We start from the raw sequence: 21894 nt of genomic DNA on the forward strand, positions 1-21894 counted from the left end.
AAAAAACCATGAAAAAGTGATGTGTACAGAAATCCCAGCCCAGCTCCCCCCCCATGTACATGTGTCCGTATTTCAGTGGCTGTACTCTTTAAGGGGTATTCTCACACACATCCCTCCTTCCACCCCCTTCTGCTTTTAAAAATTGAACTTCTGAGAGAGAAGAAAAATAAGGGGGGGGGGGGGGGGGGATGAAAAACAGGGAAAAGAAAAAAGGGAAAAAAAAAAAAAGGAAAAAAGGGGGGGAAAAAGGAACAAAAGATTAAAAAAAAAGGGGGGGGGGGGGAGGAAGAAAGTAAGGGGAAAAAAAAAAAGGAGAGAAAAAGAGGAAACAAGCCAAGGGGTGGGAGTGTGACCCCAAAGGGACAGTGGGGGGAAATGGGGCAGTTGGGGAGCCAAAGGGCCATCGTTGGTGGGACATTGGGGTGGGACACAGGGACGAGTTGGGTGGGGGGCAGTTCGTGCTGCTGTTGGACCACATCTGGGGCCTCAGAGCCACCCCATGTGCCACCCCTGCATCCCCTCTGCCCCTTCCCGGGGTCAGACCCCCCCCCCCCCCTCTTCTGCACAGCACCCCTTTTCACCCCACACCCCCATTACCTCCCACCTCGGTGGGGTTCGGGCTTTTTGGGGTCGGGTTTTTTTTTCTTTTGCCTTTTTCCTTAAGAAAACCGAAAGCGCGGCGCTGTGTAAGTAGGTCAGGAAGCGCCGCGGGGCCCCACGGCCGCCTGGCGGATCCGACAGCGCTGCGAAGGGCGACGGCAGCAAACACCAAACCCTACAAAAAACCCACAAAAAACCCAACAAAAAGAAACCCAAAAAACGCCCTGCAGAAAGGACCATCCATCATGTGGGGGAGTTTGGGTTTTTTTTTTTTTTTGGTAACTTTTATTTAGACAGAAAAAATAAAATAAGAGAAAAAAAATTAAATTATCCAAAGGAATCGCAATAAATAGCAAATAAATTAAGCGCCGGTGTCGCCACCGCAGACGTCGACTCCTGGGGGTCCCTCCCCCCCCCCGCGCCCCCCACCCGTCCCACCCCACAACGACTCAGCGGGTCCCAAACCCCCGGTAAGGGGAGGGGGAGCAGCGGCCCCGCGGTGCCGCCAACGGGATTATCTACAGGGGGGGCCCCGCGGTGCCGCTCGGGGCCGGGTTGGGCTGCAGGGCTCCAGGTCTGTGGGGCACGGGGGGGGTGTGGGGCCGGGTACGTCCCGAGGTCCGTGCATCCCAATGGTGGTGGATCCCCATCTCGGTGCGTCCCAGTTTTGGTGCATCCCAATCTCGGTGCATCCCAGTGTTAATCCGTCCCAGTTTCTGTGCATCCCAATCTCAATCGCAATCCTGATTGCAGAGCATCCTGATCTTCCTGCACCTCAGTTTTGGTAGATCTCAATCTCAGTGCATCCCGAATTCAGTGCATCCCAGTATTGGAACATCCCAATCTCGGTGCATTTTGATCTTGGTACATCTCAGTGTTGGTACATCCTGATCTCGGCACATCCCGATCTCGATGCAACCCAACATCAGTAAATCCCAATCTCACTGCATCCTGATCTCTCCGTATCCCAGATGCGATGCATCCCAATCTTGCTTCATCTCAATCTCAGTTTTGCTGCATCCAACATTTGGCACATCCCAAACTTGACGCGTCCAAATCCCACCGCATCGCAACTGCAGCACATCGCAGTTTCAGTGCACCCCATTCTCACTGCATCCCAGATTCAGTGCATCCTGGTTTTGGCGCATCCCAAGTAGCACGGAATCCCGGTTTCACTGCATCCCAAACTTGCAGTATCTCAGTTTTGTTGCATCCCCATTTTGCAGCATCCCAATCTCGGTGCATCCCAGTTTCACCGTATCCCAAATTCAGTGCATCCCGATTTTGGTGCATCCCAATCTTGGAGCATCCTGATCCCAGTTCATCCCAATCCCAGCGCATCCTATGTGCAGCCACTCCATGTCCATACAGCTGTGGCCGTGCTGGGGGGGTGCAGCCCCCGGAACCCATAGAAAAGGGGAAACTGAGGCAGGTGGGGGCCGGGCAGAGCGGAGTGGCAGTGTATGTGTGGAGAGGGTCCCGCTTGCCCTGGCGCAGCCGCCCATGGGGTGGTACCTGGGGGGGACAGGGGGAGGTGGCCATGTCCCCCCCCCCCCCCCAGTGTGGGGTGCCTCCCACATCCCCGGCTTGGGGCTGGGTTTGGTCCTGTTTGGTGAGAAAGAAACCCCAAGCGGGGACCTGGGGGACAATGGAGTGCCCCTACCCTAAACAGGGCAGTGGGTGTTGGGGGGAATGCTGGGGTTGCTGGGCCCCCCTCCTCAGCCCATGGACTGGGATGGACTGGGAGGGGGGATCCATCTGGTCCTGCCGGGGGGGGTCCATCCTTCCTGAGCGTGTGGGGGTCTGTGTGCCCCCTCCGGCAGGACCGACCTCCCCACCCCAGGGGGGCTGCTCCGCCATCAGGGTCACCCATGGGTGCTGCGCTGCACTTCCAGACCTGGGGAGGAGGGAGAGGATGGGGGGCATTAAGCGGGGCTGGGGGGGACCCCAAATGGGTTGGGGGGCTGTTAGGGGGTCCAGAGGGGCTCACCGGGCTCAGTAGGGCCGGTTGGCGTCTTTGGGCCTCTTGAGCTGCACTTTGAGGCGCTTCATGCCGATCTGGAACCCATTCATGGCATGGATGGCTGCCTGCGCACTGGCTGGGTTGTCAAAGCTGACAAAGCCTGGAAACAGCAGGGACATGGGGACAGTGGGGACACAGGGATGGTGGTGACAATGGGGATGTGGGGACAGCAGAGACACAGTCATGGTGGTGCAGATGTTGTGGCCCTGCAGTTGGCCCATGATATCCACAGCCACCCTAACTCCACCCCCCTGGCCTTGGTGGCTCCAGCTGTTGTGTCCCCATGGCATTTTGATGTCCCGACCATGATGTCCCCATGTCTCTGGCCGTGGTGACCCCATCTGTGAAGTCCCTGTGCCTTGGCCATGATGCCCACATGTTCTGGCCATCGTGTCCCCATACTCCTGGTCATGGTGTCCCCATCTATGATGTCCCAATGCTACGACAATGGTGTTCCCATGTCTCCATCCTTGGTGACCCCATCTGTGATGTCCCCGTGCCCTGACCATACCACAATGTCCCCATACTCTGACCATGGTGCCTCCATCCCATGACACCCCCAGTCCCTACCGAAGCACTTGCTCTGGTTGGTGGCGCGGTCGACGAACACTTTGGCGGAGATGACGTTGCCGAAGGGCAGGAACATTTGTAGGATCTCGGTGTCAGCGAACTCCTGGGGCAGGTGGTAGATGAAGATGTTACAGCCCTCGGGGCCTGCGGAGGGAGCAGCGTCATGGCGGGCACAGGCCCGGGGCACCCCAAAAAACACCAAACCCCAACCCAACCCCGTGCACCCATCCATGGAGCACCCACAGACCCCAATGCATGAGCCCAAAAACACTGCTCCGTGGCTTCCCCGTGGCCATGGGTACCCCAAGCACAGCTCCAGTGGGTGAGTGAGGGGGTCCTGGGGGAGTCCCAGAGGAGTCCTGGAGGTCTTAGGGGAGTCCTGGGGACTTGGAGAGGGTCCCAGGATTGTGAGGTCCTTAGGAAGGTTCTGGGGCGTCCCAATGTCTCAGAGAGTCCTGAGGGATCTCAGGAGGTTTGAGGAGTTCTGGAGGGGGTCTCAGGGTCCAGGGAGGGCTTGGGGGGTTCCTCACCTTCACGCTGCTGCTGTTGGGGAGGTGGAGGGGGGGCCAGCAGTGGCCCTGGGGGGGCGAAGGCTGGGCTCACCAGCCCATAGGCGGCAGGGTAGGCGGCTGTGGGGGAAAGTGGGTCAGCCCAGTACAGCCCAGTGCTTCCCAACACATCCCAGTGCCCTCTACTACCACCAGAGTCCCTGCAGTGCTCCCAGTGCCCTCCAGTACCCCCAGTGCCTCTCAGTGCTTCCAGTGCCTCCACTCTTCCCCCAGTGCCATCCCAGTCCCTTCCAGATGCGCCCATCTAAACCATGCGGCTCTCCCCAGTATCCTCCCAGTGCCCCCTACTGCCCTCCCAGTGCCCCCCTGATGTCATGCAATGCCTTCACAGCACCCTCCACTACTCCCAATGCTTCCCAGTGCCCCTCGGAGCCATAAAATGCCTTCCCAGTGTCAACCATTGCCCTCCAACTGGCTCCCAGTAACATCCAGTACCCTCCCAGTGCCATGCAATGCCATCCCAGTGCCTCTCAGTGCCACCTCCAGTACACCTTCAGTCATGCAATGCTCATCCAATACACCCCAGTTCCTCCCAGTACCCCCAATGTCACACAGTGCTCTCCTAGTGCCTGCCAGTGCCCTCAGTGCCACAAAGTCCCCATCCAGCTTTCCCCAGTGCCGTGCAATGCTTTCCCAGTCCCTCCCAGTGCCCCCCAGTGCCCCCACCTGTGTAGTGCTGCATGCCAGCATATGCCTGCTGCAGGGGGTCCGCAGGGGCAGCGGGGCTCTGGGCTGGGGGGACAGATGGGGGGGCCGTTAGGGGAGGTGGGGGGCAGTGAGGGGGCGGCTGGGGGGCGGCAAGCACCTGGGAATGGGGGAACCCCTCCGGCGTAGACAGCCTCGGGGGCAGGCGGCCCTGCGGGCTGTGCAGGCACCGGGCTGTACCCGTTGACACTCAATGGGGCTGCGATGGCGGGGACTGGCGTGGCAGCCATGGCCGGCGGCGTGCTGGTTCCTGGGGGACAGCGGGGTCATCACCCTGACAGTGGCACCACGCTGTCCCCATCTGGTGGTGGATCCATCCTCTGGTGGCCACCATATCGCCATCCCACAGGGATGCATCTTTGGGGTCCCCATCCAACACGGACCCAACCCTGATGTCCCCATTTCCAGCGTCCCCACCCCCGGCATCCCCCATCCTTGATGTCCCGAATCTCTCATGTCCCGTGTCCCACATTCCCCACCCCGGATGACCCCCAAGCCCCCGATGTCCCCATTTCTCCAGGTGCCACCTACCTGAGGAGGGGGGCAGAGGGGTGGCGATGAGCCCGTTGGGGTTGACCGTGCCCATGTGCTGCATCTGGACGGCCATGGTGGCCATGGGGCTGAGGTAGGCCGAGTGGGCGGCCACCAGGGCCGCCTGCTGCTGCATCAGCTGTGGGGACAGCGCTGGCACCGCGCACGGCCACCAGGGTCCCCTCCCAAGTGGTGTCCCCGTGGGACCCCCATGGCCCAGTGGATGCCACCCAGTTGGTTCACATTGCCCAGCTTGGAAACCCAGTGTCTCCTCACGACACCCCATGTCCCATCTTGGACCATGTGGGGCCAATTTTCCCCCCTCCACCCAATGACCCCATACTGGATTATGGGATCCACCATTACTGGGTTCCACCATTTCCCACTGCCCATCACCGCAGTGCGGGGATCCACCACCTCACCCCATGGGCATCCATCAGCTCACCCCATGTCCCATCCCAGCCCACCGTGACCATTCCCTACTGATGTCTCCCACCCCAATGCCCCCACCCCACCATCATGTAGGGCCATCCCTCCGGCTGCCATCCCACAATACAACACCCTCACCCCACACCCAGGGGTCCACATCCCCCTGACCCCCATGTCCCCATGTCCCCCCTACCGCCTGCGTGTAGGCGCTGTAGGCCCCAAACTGGAGTGCTATGGGGCTGAACATGCCGAGCTGGCTCGCCACCTGCTGCATCCGCCGCAGACCCCGCTCCTTCTCCGTGTCCGCAAACTTCACCACCAGGCTGGATGAGGCGCCCTGTGGTGACACCGCCGTCACCCCATGGGCACATGGGGACAGCGCAGAGAGATAGGACGGGGAGGGGTCCATTGGAGGGTTGATGGTGGGGTGAACTGGGGGGATGGTGGGGGAGATACTGAGATAATGGTGGGGACAATGGCGGGGATACTGGGAGGGATAATGGGAACCGTGGGAGGGATCATGGTGGGGATGATGGGAATCGATAGCAGGGGCAGGGGGAGTGATGGAGACAATGGGGATGGTGGTGGTGGGAACCACGGGGGCAGTGGTGGGGCTGGCGGTGGAGAATGGGGCGGGCAGTGGGGTGGTCGGGGGTGGCCGTGGGTTGGTGGCCCCTCACCGGCAGAGTGCGGCTCCCATGGAGGGCAGCGATGGCAGCCTGGGCCTCTGCGTGGCTCTGGAACTTGACGAAGGCGCAGCCTGGGGACAGTGGGGTCAGCAGGACAGGGCCCGGACCCTCCCCAGCCCAATACACCCTGACTGTCCCCATCCTTGTCTCCATTCCCATCCTCATCCCCCTCCCCATCCTATCCCCAACTCCATTCTCATCCTTGTCCCCACCCCCATCATCATCCCCATTCCCATTCCATCCCCATCCCCATCCCTCTCCCCATCGCCACCCCATCCCCACCCTGTCCTGTCCCCACCCCCATCCCCACACAGTGACACCTTTGCTGGTGCCATCGGGGCCGCGCAGCACTGTGCACTCATCGATGGTCCCAAAGGGTTCAAACATCTTCCTCACATCCTCGTCTGCCTGCTGCTTGCTGAGCATCCCCACAAACAGCTTGCGGTCCTCTGCGGGACAGCGTGGTGACACCGGGACACCGGGATGGACACCCCCTCACCCGGCCAGGATGGGGACGTGGGATGGGGACAGCGCGGGGACACCCAGCACCCAACCAGGATGGTGTTGGGGACATGGGGATGGGGACAAGTGCACCCCTCTTCCAGGGACATGGGGACCCCAAGATATGCTGAGACCCCTGGGGACGGGGAGATGGTAGGGGGGAACACCTCTCATGGGGCTGCTTGGGTATAGGTTGGGGACATGGGGACGGTGCTATGCTGGAGCCTCCCCAGGGACGTGGTGACACCCATGGGATGGGGACATGGGAGGAGGACAGGGAGGGGGCCAACCCCACCATGGGACAGGGGCAGAGGAGGAGGGAACATGGGGACATTTGTGGGGGACATGAGGACACAGTGACAAACAGCACGGGGATGGGGACGGCCAACCCTACTGGGGACATGGGGACCCCCTGGGTGAGGACATGGTGGGGGGACAGGGGTTGATGCCAGCCCTGTGGGGGACGTGGGGTGGCCTTTGGGGGGTCCCATTTGGGGACACGGGGGTGGTACCTCCTCGGCTCTCACTGTCCGCCGGCTTCACCTGGATGGGGCGGTTCATCTGGGGGGGGCACAGCGAGCGATGGGGACACAGCCCCCCCCAAAGCTCCCCGGGTACCCCAAAGATGCTCTGTGTTACCATGGCAATGCTGCCCTGCATCCCATTACCAGGCAACGGGCACCATGGCAACGACCACCTCCCCCCCACACCCCCCCTCCTCCCCACACACACACACACACTATTAACTGGGGTGGGGGGGGGGGGGGTTTGACCCCACCCCCTGAGAGCAACGTGGGGGGGGCAGGGAGCAGATGCCCAGTAACCATGGCAACGGGAGGACGTGCTCCATGGCAACCGCCCACTCATCCCCAATTTCCCCATCCCGTTGCCTGGCAACGGCGCTGACATCAGCAGCGCTGCGATAAACAATGACAAGGCCGAAGGGGGGGGGGGAGGGGGGTGGATTTGGGGGGCCCCCGAAACCCCTACGACTGAAGGAGGTGGGGGAGGGGCGGGGGGGTGTTGTCCCCATCTCACCCCACCCTCCCCCTATTTCCCACGCAGAAAGCGAAGGTGCCCCCCCCAACCCCACAGCACCCCCCCATAAAGCCCAGATGGTGCCCCCCCCCGCTTTAATCCTCCTTAATCCTGGGATTATCCTGGGATGGAGCTGGAGAAACAGAGGGGGGGGGGAGCCCCTAATAGGGGCTCCCAGCACCCTAAATCCCCCCCCCATTCCCCCAGTATAACAGCCCCCTAAATCCTTCCCCCATATAACAGCCCCCCCACCCCGTTGGCACTGATGGGGACAGTGGGTGACATTCGTGTTCCCCTCCACATAAAACACCACACTGGGGGCAGCTGTTGGGGCGGTGCCGCCCCTTAATCCCCCCCCCCCATCTACCCCCCCCTATGCAAATAATCCCAACCCCCCCACACCCCATAAACCCCTCCAAATCCCCAGATTATCCCAAAGAAGGTAAATCCCAGGGGGCTCTGATGGGGGGGAGCGGGTGGGGGGGTAATGAGGGGGGGTCATTGATGGGGGTGGGGATTGAGTGATTACTTCCTTCTGGGGTTCCCCCCCCCCCCATTAATGTCTGAGGACCCCATAATTCCCCTCTAGAAATGAATCTTTGTGGGGAGGGGAGTGTCTGGGGGTCCCTGGCCATAATTAAGAGGGGAGAGCACCCAAAATGCTTCACTTCCCTCCCATATAAATGGCATTTCCTCCCCGCATCCTCTTTTGTTGTCTCATCTGTTGGGATTTTTGGCCCTGGGGGGATGTTTTGGGATTCCCAATGGGGGGAGGGTCTCTGTGTACCCCCAATATTTACACTCGGGAACTCCCCCTCCCCCCATTTGTCTCCGGGAACCACCAAACCCTCCCATAAAGAGGCCTTTGGGGGGGGGGGGGGGGGGGGAGGGGAAGGCTGGGGATCCCTGGCGATAATAAGTGGGAAAGAGCACTCATATGGGGTGGGGTGAGGGGGAGTCACTGTGCTACCCCAAAGTGTGCATATAGCACTGGGGGGGTGCCATGCACCCTCAAAGTATGTGTGTGCTGCATTGGGATGGGAATTAGGGTGCATTTGCACACGAGGTGTGCAAAGTGGGGGAGGGGGAGGGGACTACACCCCAAAGGAGGTGTATGGGTTTTGGGGAGGGGGGGCACTCACCCCCGGCAGCGTTTTCTGCTCGTGGAGGGCACTCTGCGCCTTCAGGGCCGACTCGCGGGCGCAGTAGGTGAGGAAGGCGCATCCTATAGGGACAGGGGATGAGGGGGGTGTTGGGTGGGGGACGCAGAGACCCCTGACCCCACACCCTGCAGTTGGGGTGGTAATGGTGTCCCTGTGGCCCTTCGACCCCCCCCCCCCCCCCACCTTGGTTGTGGTTCCCATCAGCATGGCCTCAGGGCCTGCACAGACCCCACAGCACAACAACACCACACATACAGCTGTCACACAATTGCCTACAACCATTGCACCCCATACAACCATCATTCACAGCCATCGCATGGCCCATACAACCATCATCCCCCATACAACCATCCCATACCCCCATACAACCAGCATCCCCCATACAACCATCCCACACCCCCATACAACCAGCATCCCCCATACACCCACCCTGTGTGCCACGTATGACCATCACACCCCCATATCCCCATCCCACACTCCACGTACGACCATTACACTCCCAGACTGCTGCATGCCCCACACACAACCACTGTACCCCATACAACCACTGCATACCCCAAACACAACCACCAGACCCTACACACACACAACTCACTTGACACAACCGCTGCACACATCCCACACTACATCTCACCCTACACAACCATCACACAACCCACAAGACATCACACCCCATACAACCATCGCACCCCACTCACCACCTCCGCCCCACACCATCCATACAAGCACTGCCCCACACAACACTCCCAGCACAGCCCCACAGAGCCCCACAGCTCCACAGGGCCCACCCGCACCCCTGGCCCTATAGGGCACAGCCCCCACCCCACAAGCACAGATCATACCCAGATTGCAGCGCCGTACCGCAGCTGTGGGGCTGTTCTTGAGCTCCAGAGCTGCCCGTGGGGCTGTGGGCCTATGGGGCTGTGCTCAGGGCTGTAGCTGTGCCATAGGGCTGTATGTAGAGCTGTAGGTATGGCTGCACCCATACTGTAGGGCTGTACGTAGGGCTGTACCCGTGCCATAGGGCTGTATGTAGGGCTGCACGTAGGGCTGTATATAGGGCCAGCCCCGGTGCCCAGGGGCCGTACTCAGGCCCCACGGCCGCGTGCAGCTCCTGCTGCCCATTCCCCACTCCTGACCCCCATCCCCGTTCCCCATCCCCACCACCGGCGCCGTACCTTTGTGCATCCCGGTGTATTTGTCCTTGATGACCGTCAGCTCGTAGATCTTCCCGAACTGCTCGAAGATGGGCTTCAGGTCCTTCTCCTCCAGGTGCCGCGGGATCTGCCCCACGAAGAGTTTGATGGCGTCGGGCTCCTTCATGGGGCCGCCGGCGCTCGGGGCCGCGCCCTCCGCCCGGTGCCCTCCCGGTGCTCCCGGTGTTCGGTTCTGCTGCTCCCGCTGCTCAATCCTGGTGCTCCCGGTGCTGTCGGTGTTCGGTTCCGGCGTTCCTGCTGCCCTTTTCCCGGCTTCTGGCTCCCAGCTCTGGTGCTCCCGGCGCTCCCACTGCCCGGTTCCGGTGGTGCCGGTGCCGCCGGTGCTCAGATCCGGTGCTCCCGGTGCTCCCGATGCCCTTTTCCCGACTCCCAGTGCCCGGATGTGGTGCTCCCGGTGCTGTCAGTGTTCGGTTCGGTGCTCCCAGGGCCCAATCCTCGTGATCCCGGTGCTCCCAGCGCCTGGTTCGGTGCTCTCAGTGATTGGATCCGGTGCTCCCGGCTGCTCCCGGCGATCAGATCCGGTGCTCCCGGTGCCCGTTTCTCATCTCCCGTTCCCTTTTCGCCCACTGCCGGTACCCCCGGTTCCCCTTTCCCGACTCCCGGTGTCTCCCGGTTCTGTCTCCCCGGTGCTCCCGATGCCGGTTCGGCGCCCCCGGTGTCCGTTCCGGTGCTCCCGGTATTCCCGTTACCCGATTCGGCGCTCCCGGTGCCCTTTTTTTCGGCTCCCGGTGCCCGGTTCCGTGCTCCCGGCGCTCCGGTGCCGGTGACGGCGGCGCCGCACACAAAGGAGGGGCGGCCCCGGGGCTGAGGGCTCCTCCGGGGACGGGGCGCGGTGGGGCGGGGGCTGCGCTCTGCCCGGGGGCGGCGCTCCGGGGCCCGACGGCGCTTCTCCCGCAGCCGCCGCTCCGCCCGGAGCCACCGGGTATCGCCGTGTGGGGGGATACGGGGGGCGGGGGGAGCGGGGATATGGGAACGCGGGGATATAGGGTGGGGATATGGGGGGGAATATGAGGGCGATGCCGGGTGTAGATACGGGGTATGGGGGCGTTTTATGGGGGATATGGGGTGGGGATTTGGGGGGGGTTGTGGGAGGGGGGATACGGGCATATGCGGTGGGGATACTGGGGGGGGGGATAGGGGGTGGGTGTGGGGGGGGACGTGGGGGAGGTGTGGGGTGGAATGGGGATATGGTGGGGTCAGAATTGGCCACGCCCATAGCGCCGGTACCGGGCGGGGGATGGGAACGGGAATATGGGGCGGAAATGGGGAAATGGGAAATAGTGGGAACGGGAATAGGGGACGGGAATGGGGTCGGGAGCGCCCGGGGCAGCGGGAGGGGGGGGGGGTGGGGGAGGGAGGGGGGCCGCCGCGCGTGGCACTGCGGGAGGAACCGCCGCAACAACGGGACCCGCAGCAGCCCCGGGCGCTGTCCGCGGTGCTGAGCGGAGCGCCGGTGGGGCGGAGCTGCGGGGGGGGGGACACGGAGACACGGACAGACCGACACGGGGACACGTGGGAACACGGACATGGGGACACAGACAGACGCGGGGACACAGAAACATGGGTAGACAGACATGGGGACATGGAGACAGATGGAAACGTGGGCATGGGGACACAGCGACACGGACTGACGGACACAGGGTCACGAGGATGTGGATATGTGCGCATGGGGACATGGACAGACATGGGGACATGGACAGACGGGAACAGATGGAAACCTGGACGTGGGGACAAGAGGACACGGACAGACGGACACAGGAACGTGGGGATATAGGGACACGGGTGCACAGACAGACACAGGGACATGGGGACATGGCCACGGACAGACTGACGTGGGAACAGATGGGAACACGGACACGGGGACACAGACATGGGGACAGACAGAAGGACACGGCCATGGATGCGTGGGGACACGGACAGATGGACACGGGGATGTGGGGACACACGGACACGTGGGTACATGGAGATGGGACACAGACGGACAGACACACACGTAGGGGTGTGGACACACGGACACAGCCTGTGACACACTGTGACACAGTGTTACACACACTTACAAAAACCCCATTACACACACCCCGTTACACACACAGTTACACACTCAGTCACACCCTAAAGCCCTGTAACGACCCTCACATGGCGGCTATGGGGCACACGCCCCGCTGCACACTCACACGATGGCCCCCCATCTCACACCCATTACACGGGGATAGCGTCACACACCCGCCGTTGCACGCTCGCAGTGACACGCAGTCACGTGGTTTACACGCGCACCGTCGCACCCCACCGGGGCCGTTACGCCGTTATCCGTTTCCCCCCCCCGCGACGCCGCACTTCGGCCCTGGATGGCGGCACCGGGACCGGCGCTGGGGGTGCGGGCGGAGGCGGTGCGGGGGAGACGGGGAGGGGAAGGGGGGGGAACGGGGACGGACGACACCCTGGGGAGGACGGCGCGGTGACGCGTGTCCGTGTGTCCGTCCGTGTGTCTGTCTGTCCCCCGCAGCCGTCCCTGCGCCCATCCGTTGAGCGGTACCTGCGGGAGCGGCCGGAGGTGGCGATGCTGCTGCGGGGGCTGCTGCGGTGCGACCCCCAAACCCGACCCCATCCTCATTCCAACCCCGACCCCCCCCTACACCCGGACCCCATTCCTAATTCTGCTCCCCGCTGCCTCCCCGTCCCCCCCCTGGTTCCCATACCCCAACCCACGGGGTGGTTCCCCCACACCGCAATGCTATGGACCGCCCCCCCCCAACCTCGTCCCCAAAATCCCACAATCCTTCTGGACCCCCATCCCCTCACCTCAGCCTCCCAAACTCCATTTAGGGTCACCTTCCAACCCCCACTGCCTTTTGGGGTGACCCTCCTTCCCCCCCGCTGCAGGGAGGTGATGCTGCGACGGCCCCGCAACGTCCTGGAGTTTGCTGCAGGTGGGGGGGAACACCGGGGGACCCCACAGTCATTGTGGGGACAGTGATACCCCAGGGCGTAAGGGGACCCCACTGGAATGGCGGGGATGGGGGCGGGGGGGGACAACACATTAGAGAAATGGTGACACTGTGGCATAGCAGGACCCAATTCCTTTAGGGGGACAGCAGCAACCCTAAACCAGAGGGAGCATTTGGGGAGTGTCACCAAGGCCGGGGGGGATGGGGGAGCCTTTAGGGACAAGGACATCAAGGTGTGGGGGACCCACAAAGGGGACAGTGGCATGAGGGTGCAAGAGGGCACCGGGGACAGTGACACTGAGGGGTGGGGGGGACCATCTGGGAGCAGTGCCACCGAAGTGCAGGGATCCATCTGAGGACAGCGCCACAAAGCACAGTGTCCCCATCCATTGCAGAGTACTTCACAGACCCGGAGCTGCCGCGGAGGATTTGGGATCAGTTGGGGACTGATCCCACAGCCGCCGCAGTGACGATGACGCCCCCCTGTGTGACACAGCAGTGACAAGAACCCAGTGCTCATGTTCCTGTGTGTCCCGCAGCAGTGCTGGGGCTGCGGTGCTGCCAGGGGCTGAGCACCCATCTGGGGCTGTCTGGGGAGGTTGAGCCCTGTGGGGCCTTAAAATCCCAACCCCACCCCATCCCCAACTGCATTCCAAACCCCAAATCTGGGGTTGTCTCTCCCACCCCCCCCCCACCTGTTCCCCTATGGGATCAGCCCCCAAAAATCCCTTCAAGGTTATCCCCAAACCCTGCTGCCCTTTGGAATCAGTTCCTGAAAACCCATTTGGCGTCATCTCCAAATGTCTTTGGGGTCAGCCCCGAAACCCCAAACCACATGCGCTGCCCCACACTCCAACCCTTTTTATTCACTCAGCAAGGATGGGGAGCTATGGGTGACAGCTCCAGTGGGGGTTCCCAAATCCCCCCGACCCCAAAAGGAGGGGGCCTGTGGGGTCAGAGCACCTCGTCGCGCCGTGCTGCCAGCAGTGCTGCCTGCTGAGCCTGCCAGTGCCGGCGTCGCTTCGTCCGCGGCCGCATGAACTCCACCACGTCCATGGGGACCCGCACCGTATCCATCCCATTCACCTGTGGGGTGGGGAGAGGGAGGGGGGCGGTGGGGGCAGCCCTGCATGTTGCTGTTGATGGGGGCACCCATCCCCCTCCACTCAGGAATCTCAGTGTTGCCCCAAGGAAAACCTTAAAAAAAATGGAGGAGGGAGCAGGGAGCCTCCTCATCCCCAGCCCCAAAATCCCCCAGGGGATCAAAATCACACTGAAATATGGGACATCCATCCCCCAAATCCCACCAAAATCCCACTGATGTGAGGCAGCTCCATCCCCCAAATACCACTGAGGGATGGGAATGCCATGCCCTAAATCCCATTGAAATAGTTCAGGCCCATCCCCCCACATCCCACAGATGTGGGGCATCCCCACCCTTTGAACCCTGCTGTGGGGCAGGACCCAGCCCCCAGACCCGCTGCGTACACAGCGATGGAAGTGCAGCCCCTTCCCCATCGCCATCCCCACCCTCACCCCCCAGTTAGCACCTCACTTCCAATTAGCAGGATCCTAATGAGCCCCACAGCGCTGACACAGATATGGGGCCCTCAGAGACTGAGGGACAACGGCTGATGGCACAGAGGGGCGGCTCTGTGTGTATGTAGGTCACAGGGACAGAATTTGTTGTTTTTTTTTTTTTTTTTTCTGTGAAAAACCCCAAATGTTCCCCCCCAGCCCCCTCACCGGGACTGTGGGTTCCTCTCTGGCATTGCTATGGGGCCACGGGCTCTCCCCACACCTCCCACACTATGGGGCAGGGAACGGGGAGGCTGTGGGACGCCGTGCACTCACCGTCACGTCGCACCAATACTCGCCCCAGCGGGTGATGGGTTCATCCGGCAGCTTCAGCGCATGGGGTGGCACCGACACCCGCAGCTGTGATGGGTCAGAAGTCAGAGGGCACCACACATGGCCCAGCAGCCCGCTCCCTTCATCTTCTCACGGCCTTCATTAAAGCCCACCGCCCCACAGCACACAGAGCCTCCACTGCGCCCCCCACGCTGTGGGGATGGAGAACCCACATCTCTGAGAGCACAACTCACGTTCTTGAGGAAGTGCCGCGCCACGATGGCGGTGCTCAGCTCCCAGTTCACATTGTTCTTCATGCCCACCTCCAGGCGGCAGCTTCGCAGGAACTGCAGGGTCTGTGGGGCAGGGGGGTGGTGTGGGGCAGGGGCTCAGTGTGATGTGGGGATCAGTATGAGGCCGAGGGTCAACATAGGGCATGGGGGCAGCGTGCAGCAGGGAGTTATTGTGGGGCGGGGGGGGGTCGATATGGGGCACCCCCCCCCCCCCACTCACCCTCTCTCCGCTCTGCGTTTGGATCGCCTCCATCTGCCCTTCCTGGCTCTACAGCAAGAAAAAAAAGATGAGGAACAAACCCAAAGCAGAGGCTCCCCATGCTCCAAAGCTGTTCCTCCCCCAAACCACCACCCCTTTGCTAGCTAATTAACAGCAGGGCGGTTCACGAAGCGGCTCATTAAGTGGCTCACTTGCTTCTCCTCTTCGAACAGCCGGCGGTTCTCAGGTGATGCATACACAGCCAAGCCCTGCGGCAGCAGCCGGTTGCGCCCCACAGACTTCTTCACAGAAACGATGTCCCCACGGCTCCCCAGACCTGCAGGGACAGCGAGGGGCAGCACCCCACATCCTGCCCTGGGAGGAGGGGGGGGGAGCCCCAACCTCAAACCCCACCCAAAATCCCACTGAGACAGCACACAGAAATAGCGAATAGAGCAGAAATCAGAGGAAAAAAGAGCGGAAAGCAGAGGGGAGGAATCAGAAATCAAGGGGTAATTATGGTCTGGGCACTGAATTTCCTGCCCAGGCAGTGAGCTCACACTCAGACGAGTGACTCTAAAAGAAACGGTGCTTTCATGCTTAACTTTATGGTGTTTTGTTGTGTGTTTTTTTTATTATTTTTTCAGTGGATTATGTTTTCTCTTGAAAAGAAGGAGGCTGCGGGGGCGTGGAGGAGCCCAACCACCCCCCGGGTCCTACAGCAGAGGAACAACTCCAGCATCAGTGCAGGGGGGGCTGAACTGCCGGAGAGGCGCTCTGCAGAGAAGGACCCGGGGGTCCCGCTGGGCCAATGGCTGCCAACAGGCTGACCGCCGGCTGAACGTCAGATGGACGCACGGCTGACCAGCAGGACGCTGCGGTGCCTCCCCCTGCTGCTCCCCCAGCCCAGCGCCCCCCCCACCCCGCCCCCAGCCCCGCATACCCTCCACCGCCTGCGTCAGAATCAGCTCCAGCTCCCCGCGCGGCAGATGTTTGCCGTCCTCCACCAGTCGGTACACGCGGTACCGCCGGTGCCGGGCGCGGGGGGGCCGCCCCTCTTTGCTGAGCGGCACCTTCCACCACCGTTCCACCACCACCGTGTCCTGCGTGGGGAAACGGCTCACAGCGGGGCCGGGGCCGGGGCCGCCTACTGCCCCACGGAACCCCGCTCCCCAGTCCGTTACGGCCCGTTCCCTCCCGAGGGCCCAGTCCCACAGTCCATCCCCCTCTTCCCCCCCCCCCCCATAAGCCGATCCCACGGCCCACTTCCCCCCCCCAGAACCCCGTTCCATGACGGTCCGTTCCCCTTGCAGAGCCCGGAACCGCCCCCCGCGATACGTCCCGGAGCCCCCCGGCCCTTACCCGCGCATGGCTCAGGCTCAAGGCCCGCCCCGCCGCCCCGAGCAGCAGCTCGCAGCCCCGCGCCCACAGCGGGCCCAACATGGCGGCGCCCAGCCCGAGGACCCCCGCACGGGGCTGCCCGCAGCGCGCCTGCGCCACAACCACGCTGAGCTGCCCGCGGTGCGCCTGCGCAGAAAAGCCCACGGAAAGCTGCCCGCTGCGCCTGCGCACAAAGAGGTCTATCGCCGCCCCTCCCCACCCCCCTCCACCCGCGCAGGTGACGACCACGCAGGGAGAATCGTGGGGTGTCACCCCATCCCACCCCCCCCCCACGCCATCTGTCCCCGCAGCACCGAGCAGCGCCCCCTGCATTCAGTGCCCTCTGGGCTTTATTCAACCAGGAAACCAAACAGCTCTTCCCCTCAGCGGGGTGAAAACAACAACAACCAAACCGCAACGGCGCGGAGACAACAATGTGAAAGGCACCCCCACGGTGACCACAGCATCACCGACCCAACGGGGAACACGAAGAACGAGGCACGGAGCGGCCCTGGGAACGCAGCAGGGCAGTGGCTTCCAGAGGGGGGCCGAGGCATCCCGGGGGAGATTTGGGGACACCGCGGCCGGGTTTGTCCCCTCCGGTGGTTACAGAGGGCAGCTGGAAAGCAGTTCCGAGTCGGTGTAGAGATGCAACTCGTAGTGAAACGGGCGCTGTTGATGCGGGGGGTGCTGTGATATGGGGCAGGCACTTCGCTTCTCAAAAAGCATCCAACGCTGCGGCCAGTAGGGGTAGAAACAGCTCTGTGGGGTCCATACACACCATCAGCCCCTGACCTCTATACTTTGGGGTCATTTATTTGTGGTGGCAATGCTTGGTGTCCCTCCACAAAGAGTCATCCCCTTCTGGAGGCAGAGTGTGGCTGTGGGAGTGACATTCCCCCCTTCTGTGCCCCAGCTGTCCCATTTCCAGCCCCAGGAGCAGGGAGGAAGCTCTATAGGGAGGACAGTGCGGCTCACCGAGGTCAGGCCATCACGGGGAGCTCCGCGCTGGCACCGCACTGCCACTGCTGCCAGTCACTGAGGCACCTCCTGCACAGAGTGACAAACCCCACTGCGGTGTCACAACCCGCACATCCACCCCACAGTGCCACCTGCACCGAGGTACGGCCCTACCATGCCACCATGGGGCAGCCATACCTTGTGGGGTTCTGCCCTCCTCCTCACCCCCAGAGCTGATGGGGATGGGGCCGGGGAAGGGGTTGGCCCCAGGCCAGGGGCTACTGGAGAAGACAGAGAAGTTGGTGTAGCGCATGGAGTCGGTGCAGAAGACAGAAGCAGAGTCCCCATCGGAGAAGGATGGGCGGCTGTTGGCAGAAAGGGCTCCGCTCCAGGTGATGGGACACGGCGCTTCGGGTGTCACGGTGTGGAGGGTTCCAGGGCCCCCAAGGGCTGTGGGACACCAGGAGCCGGGGCTGGGCTGGGCCTTACTGTCATCCCTCTGAGGCTGTGAGGAAGTGGAAGGGCCAAGCAGCAGCCCTGGGGCTGGGGGCTCTGCATTGCCCCACAGCCGCTCGGTGTTCTCATCTATGGGCCAAAGGAGAAGCTGGGTCAGGCAGGCGTCAGGCACTGCTTCCCCTGCAGAGCTCAGCCTGGTGACCCGCAGCTCCTGCTGTCACTCCTCATGGCACCTCACTGCAAGACTGTGCTCCCCAGGGCTCATGGACCTCTTTGGGGCTTTTACAGGTGCCGAGCTGGAAAGAGATAACATGGGTGGGGGGCTCTGCATGGCCCCCAGTACTGAGCTCAGCACCCGGAGGCCAAGAACCACAGCTCCAGTGGCTCCCAGGGCCCTGGGGGACTATCAGCAGCCCCCAGGGGGGCACCCCCTGTGTCTCCTTTCACCCCAAACAAGCCCCTTCACACCTGGGGACATTACTGGAATTAGGGTCGGCCCCACAGTGCTCACCCAGCAGGCTGATGCAGGAGAGGGTCAGTGGTGTGGCGCTGGGGCTTGGTGGCAGCTCAGACAGGATGCTCTCGAGGGAGGTGCACACCATGTCCTCCTGCACATGAAGAGCCATGTTAACCCCACAACATGGGGCAAAAGGGTGAAGCTCCTGACTCTAAGGATGACCCAGAGCCAAAATCTGGGCAGAGAAAAGATGCTGTCAGAGCCCTGCTGTCCCCCGTCCCACTGCAGCTCTGCTCACCGGTGTCTCCGCTGCACCCCCCGTCACTGGCAGTGGGAATCCACCCCCTTCCTTCTCCTCCTCATGGGGCTGCAGTGCAGCATGGCCCAGCCGCACCAGCTCAGCCCTGATGTCGAGGCTCTGTGGGGAAATGAGAGGAAGATGAAGGACACCAAATCCTCACAGGGTGATGGGAGGGGAGCAGTGAGGCACAGGGTTCACCTCGCCGTGGTGGACATCAAACAGTGCGATGCGTGGCCATGTGCACAGCCCGGCCTGGGTGTAGCTGGAGATTTTGGCCACCAGTGGCTTCCATTGGGCGCAGTAGGTGAGACGCTCGAATGCGTCCAGCGCTGCCTCGTCCCACTGCTCCCCTGAGGGAGGGCCGGGAGGTGAGCAGCACCAGGAGGGACAGGGGCTCTTAAGAACCACCTGTGCTCCTCCTGCACTCACCCACAGGCACGATCCCAGCCAGGCTGCACTCGATGGCCTGGAAGGGCAGGCTCAGGAAATCACTCCTGGTGGAGAGAAAGCAGCAGGCTGAGGGCGGGGGCAGCCCAAATCCTGCTTCATGGCCTTGCTGGGCTGCACGCTGCCCTCCTGGAGACATCCCCCCAGCCCCGCTGCCTCCTCTCCCCTTCCTCCCACACTCACCGCAGTACTCGCAGAGCCTCACGGGGCGCCTCCCCGTTGTCCCCAAAATCCACATAGTAGAGGTCCAAGTTGCCGTTCTCCAGCGTGCCCAGCACCCGGGCCCGGTACCAATTGCTGCTGTCTGTGTATGGAGCGGCCACGATGTCCCCTGCCTGCACGGCCTCCAGCTCCGCCTGCGGGGACACGGCACGCCACGTCCTCCGGTGCCAGGAGGGGCGAGGGGATGAGAACGGTGTCCCCCTGGGAGCCTCACCACGCAGTCGCTGCCCTCGTAGTGCTGCGTCATCTCAGAGATCAGCTTGTCCAGCTGCAGGCTGCGCTCCCCAATGATCTGGATCCAGAAATGGTTGGGGTTTTCGGCAGCTGAGACGTAGACCTCCAGGTGCTCATCTGCGTGGAAGCTAAAATCGGGGCTGGGGACTGCAGGATAGGAACCAGCAGGAGACAGACATAACGGGTGGATGGTTGGACTAGATGATCTCAGGCATCTTTTCCAACATAAAAGGTTCTGTGATTCTATGACACGTGGATCCCCCCGAGGACACATCGTAGGGCACCCTGAGTGAGGCAGGAGGGAGCAAACCAGAGCCACAAAGCCCTCGCTCCCCATGGGACAGCCCAGCAACATGGGGGGCCTGGGGAGGTGTGGAAAACCTCTTCCCCCCCAACACAGACTCCTCATTGCAACCCAAGGACAATACCAGAACCTCTCACCTTCAAATTTTGGCACCGCTGCCGGCTTTTCTGCTGCCTCACTCCCATCCTGCAGCTCCTCCATGGCTGCCCCCCCTCGCAGAGGGCCCCCATTCCCGGCACCGTGCTCCCTGTCAGGCAGCAGCAATGCTTCCCTGCGGCTGCCCAGGGGCTCCTTGCGGTGGCTCCGCAGCACCGTGGTCTGAGCCAGCTCCTGGCGGAACACTGCATCCTCTACCAGCTTCTCCATGATGAGTTTCTGGGGGAAAACAAGAGGAAAGCATGGGGGTCTCATACCACAAGCCCTCTGGGGGAGTTGGGAGGCTGCCCCAGTGCTCACCTTGGCTGCATCCACCTCCCGCTGTGTCCCCGAGATCTGGATGAGCCGCGTCGGTGCCAGCATGGCCTCAGCCTGGTGCTGGCACTGCACCTGAGCTCCGGAGCTGCGGCAGATGCTGCGCACCGTCTCACCGCCGTGGCCTGCGGGATGCAGAGAGAACCAAGAGGTGAGGAGGATTTATGCCAGTGCTCTCCCACTGTGCCCTCACCCTAAGGAGGGCTGCTTGAAGGGACCGGGGCCGCACCGATGATCCTCCCGACAGCTCTCTGTGGCACGTGGAGCTGCTCCGACACCGGTGTGCTCTCCACCACAATCTGATGCACAGCAGCTTTGGCTCTGCACACTTGGCTGGGCGAACCCCAGATCAGCAGTAGTCGCTCCTCACCATCGTCTTCCCCCTCCAGGTCGATGCGGGCCCCCGTCTCCTGCTGCAGCTGCATGGGGCACCCCATAAGTAGCCCCCACAGTCCCCAGAAGACACATCCATCCCCCCCAGGAGCGGCTCTCACCCTTCGGATGGTGGTTCCCTTCCGACCGATGATGGCTCTCACCGCAGCCCGCGGGACGCGCAGCTCCGCCCGCAGCTCCTCTGCCCCCACCGTGGGCACGTGCAGCTCTGGGGGGGGTTGGGAGGCGGCCCGGTGAGGGCCGGGGGGGCGGGGGGGTTGAACCGGGGGTTGCGTGGGTGGTACAGCCCGGGGGGGAACACGGAGGGGGGGTCTGAACGGGGAGAGTACGGGGTGGGAGGGGGGAGGGGAGAGCAGCGGGGGTGGCACGGGGGGGATACGGCTCGGGGGGTACACGGGGGGCTCCGGGCACCCACCTCGGCCCTCCCGGTACCGCCGGTACACGATGTAGAGGACGGTGGCCCCGGCGGGGAGGCCCAGCAGCACTGCCACCTTCTGCAGGCCGCTCAGCCCGGCCCAGCCGCTCCTCTCCGACGGCATCGCCGCGCCGTTACCGCACGTTCGGACCTCTCCAGGCCCTTCAGACCCGTTCGGGCCCCGCCAGGCCCCGTTAGGCCCCGCCAGGCCCCGCCAGGCCCGGATCCGTCGCGCCGCCGCCTCACGCAGCCCGCCGCCGCCTCAGGCCCCGCCCCTCCCCGCCGTCCACCCAATCAAAACCTCCCCTCTTCTCCTCCCAGCCAGTCAGCGCCCGCCAGGCGGTGGCCAATCAGCTCTCAGCGCGGTGGGGAAGGGAGGCGGGGCCGAGCGCCTGCCCTGGGAATAAAGCGGCCAATCGGCGGCGCCGGATGGTGCGTCGCAGCCAATCAGCGGGCGGCAGGGAGGCAGAGCAGACCATTGCGGGGCGGGGGAGTTGCCGTGGCGTGGGGGGGGGTAACGGCCCCACGGAC

At 62.8% G+C, this 21894-nt stretch overlaps 4 protein-coding genes across 8 annotated transcripts; 1 reads left to right on the forward strand and 3 right to left on the reverse strand.

The window, feature by feature from the left end:
* Positions 1-641: 641 nt before the first annotated feature.
* CELF3 (CUGBP Elav-like family member 3) lies at positions 642-10835 on the reverse strand. The gene is made up of 13 exons (XM_003642699.6): positions 9997-10835; positions 8798-8880; positions 7130-7178; positions 6437-6565; positions 6108-6187; positions 5621-5764; positions 4999-5137; positions 4568-4717; positions 4429-4494; positions 3724-3822; positions 3194-3337; positions 2591-2723; positions 642-2497 (listed from the first exon to the last, which is right to left on the reverse strand). Exons 1-12 carry the CDS (start codon positions 10139-10141, stop codon positions 2596-2598), a joined length of 1356 nt encoding a protein of 451 aa, XP_003642747.1. The 5' UTR covers positions 10142-10835; the 3' UTR covers positions 642-2497; positions 2591-2595.
* An 873-nt stretch (positions 10836-11708) lies between these two features.
* On the forward strand, positions 11709-13503 carry RIIAD1 (regulatory subunit of type II PKA R-subunit (RIIa) domain containing 1). 3 transcript variants are annotated; one of them, XM_040652417.2, is made up of 4 exons: positions 12366-12407; positions 12539-12615; positions 12859-12962; positions 13376-13503. In XM_040652417.2, exons 1-4 carry the CDS (start codon positions 12381-12383, stop codon positions 13480-13482), a joined length of 315 nt encoding a protein of 104 aa, XP_040508351.1. In that variant the 5' UTR covers positions 12366-12380; the 3' UTR covers positions 13483-13503. The 3 variants fall into 3 exon arrangements, with proteins under 3 accessions (XP_040508350.1, XP_040508351.1, XP_015135510.1); XM_015280024.4 differs by having other exon boundaries at positions 12916-12962; XM_040652416.1 differs by lacking the exon at positions 13376-13503 and having other exon boundaries at positions 11709-12407; positions 12916-13361.
* Positions 13504-13826: 323 nt separating this feature from the next.
* LOC121107538 (mitochondrial ribosomal protein L9) lies at positions 13827-16805 on the reverse strand. The gene is made up of 7 exons (XM_040652418.2): positions 16686-16805; positions 16267-16426; positions 15536-15660; positions 15345-15392; positions 15086-15187; positions 14835-14918; positions 13827-14066 (listed from the first exon to the last, which is right to left on the reverse strand). Exons 1-7 carry the CDS (start codon positions 16764-16766, stop codon positions 13935-13937), a joined length of 732 nt encoding a protein of 243 aa, XP_040508352.1. The 5' UTR covers positions 16767-16805; the 3' UTR covers positions 13827-13934.
* Positions 16806-17031: 226 nt separating this feature from the next.
* On the reverse strand, positions 17032-21639 carry LOC121107539 (tudor and KH domain containing). 3 transcript variants are annotated; one of them, XM_040652420.2, is made up of 13 exons: positions 21364-21639; positions 21050-21156; positions 20785-20974; positions 20541-20680; positions 20222-20459; positions 19761-19927; positions 19508-19680; positions 19307-19371; positions 19076-19227; positions 18875-18994; positions 18631-18727; positions 17862-18248; positions 17032-17465 (listed from the first exon to the last, which is right to left on the reverse strand). In XM_040652420.2, the coding sequence occupies exons 1-13, from the start codon at positions 21485-21487 to the stop codon at positions 17422-17424; spliced, it is 2004 nt and encodes a 667-aa protein (XP_040508354.1). In that variant the 5' UTR covers positions 21488-21639; the 3' UTR covers positions 17032-17421. The 3 variants fall into 3 exon arrangements, with proteins under 3 accessions (XP_040508354.1, XP_040508353.1, XP_040508355.1); XM_040652419.2 differs by having other exon boundaries at positions 17032-17753; XM_040652421.2 differs by lacking the exons at positions 17032-17465; positions 17862-18248 and adding an exon at positions 18258-18415.
* Between the last annotated feature and the right edge of the window lie 255 nt (positions 21640-21894).

The sequence above is a fragment of the Gallus gallus genome, chromosome 25 (genome assembly GCF_016699485.2).
Source record: "Gallus gallus isolate bGalGal1 chromosome 25, bGalGal1.mat.broiler.GRCg7b, whole genome shotgun sequence".
In the NCBI taxonomy this organism is placed as follows: Eukaryota; Metazoa; Chordata; class Aves; order Galliformes; family Phasianidae; genus Gallus; species Gallus gallus.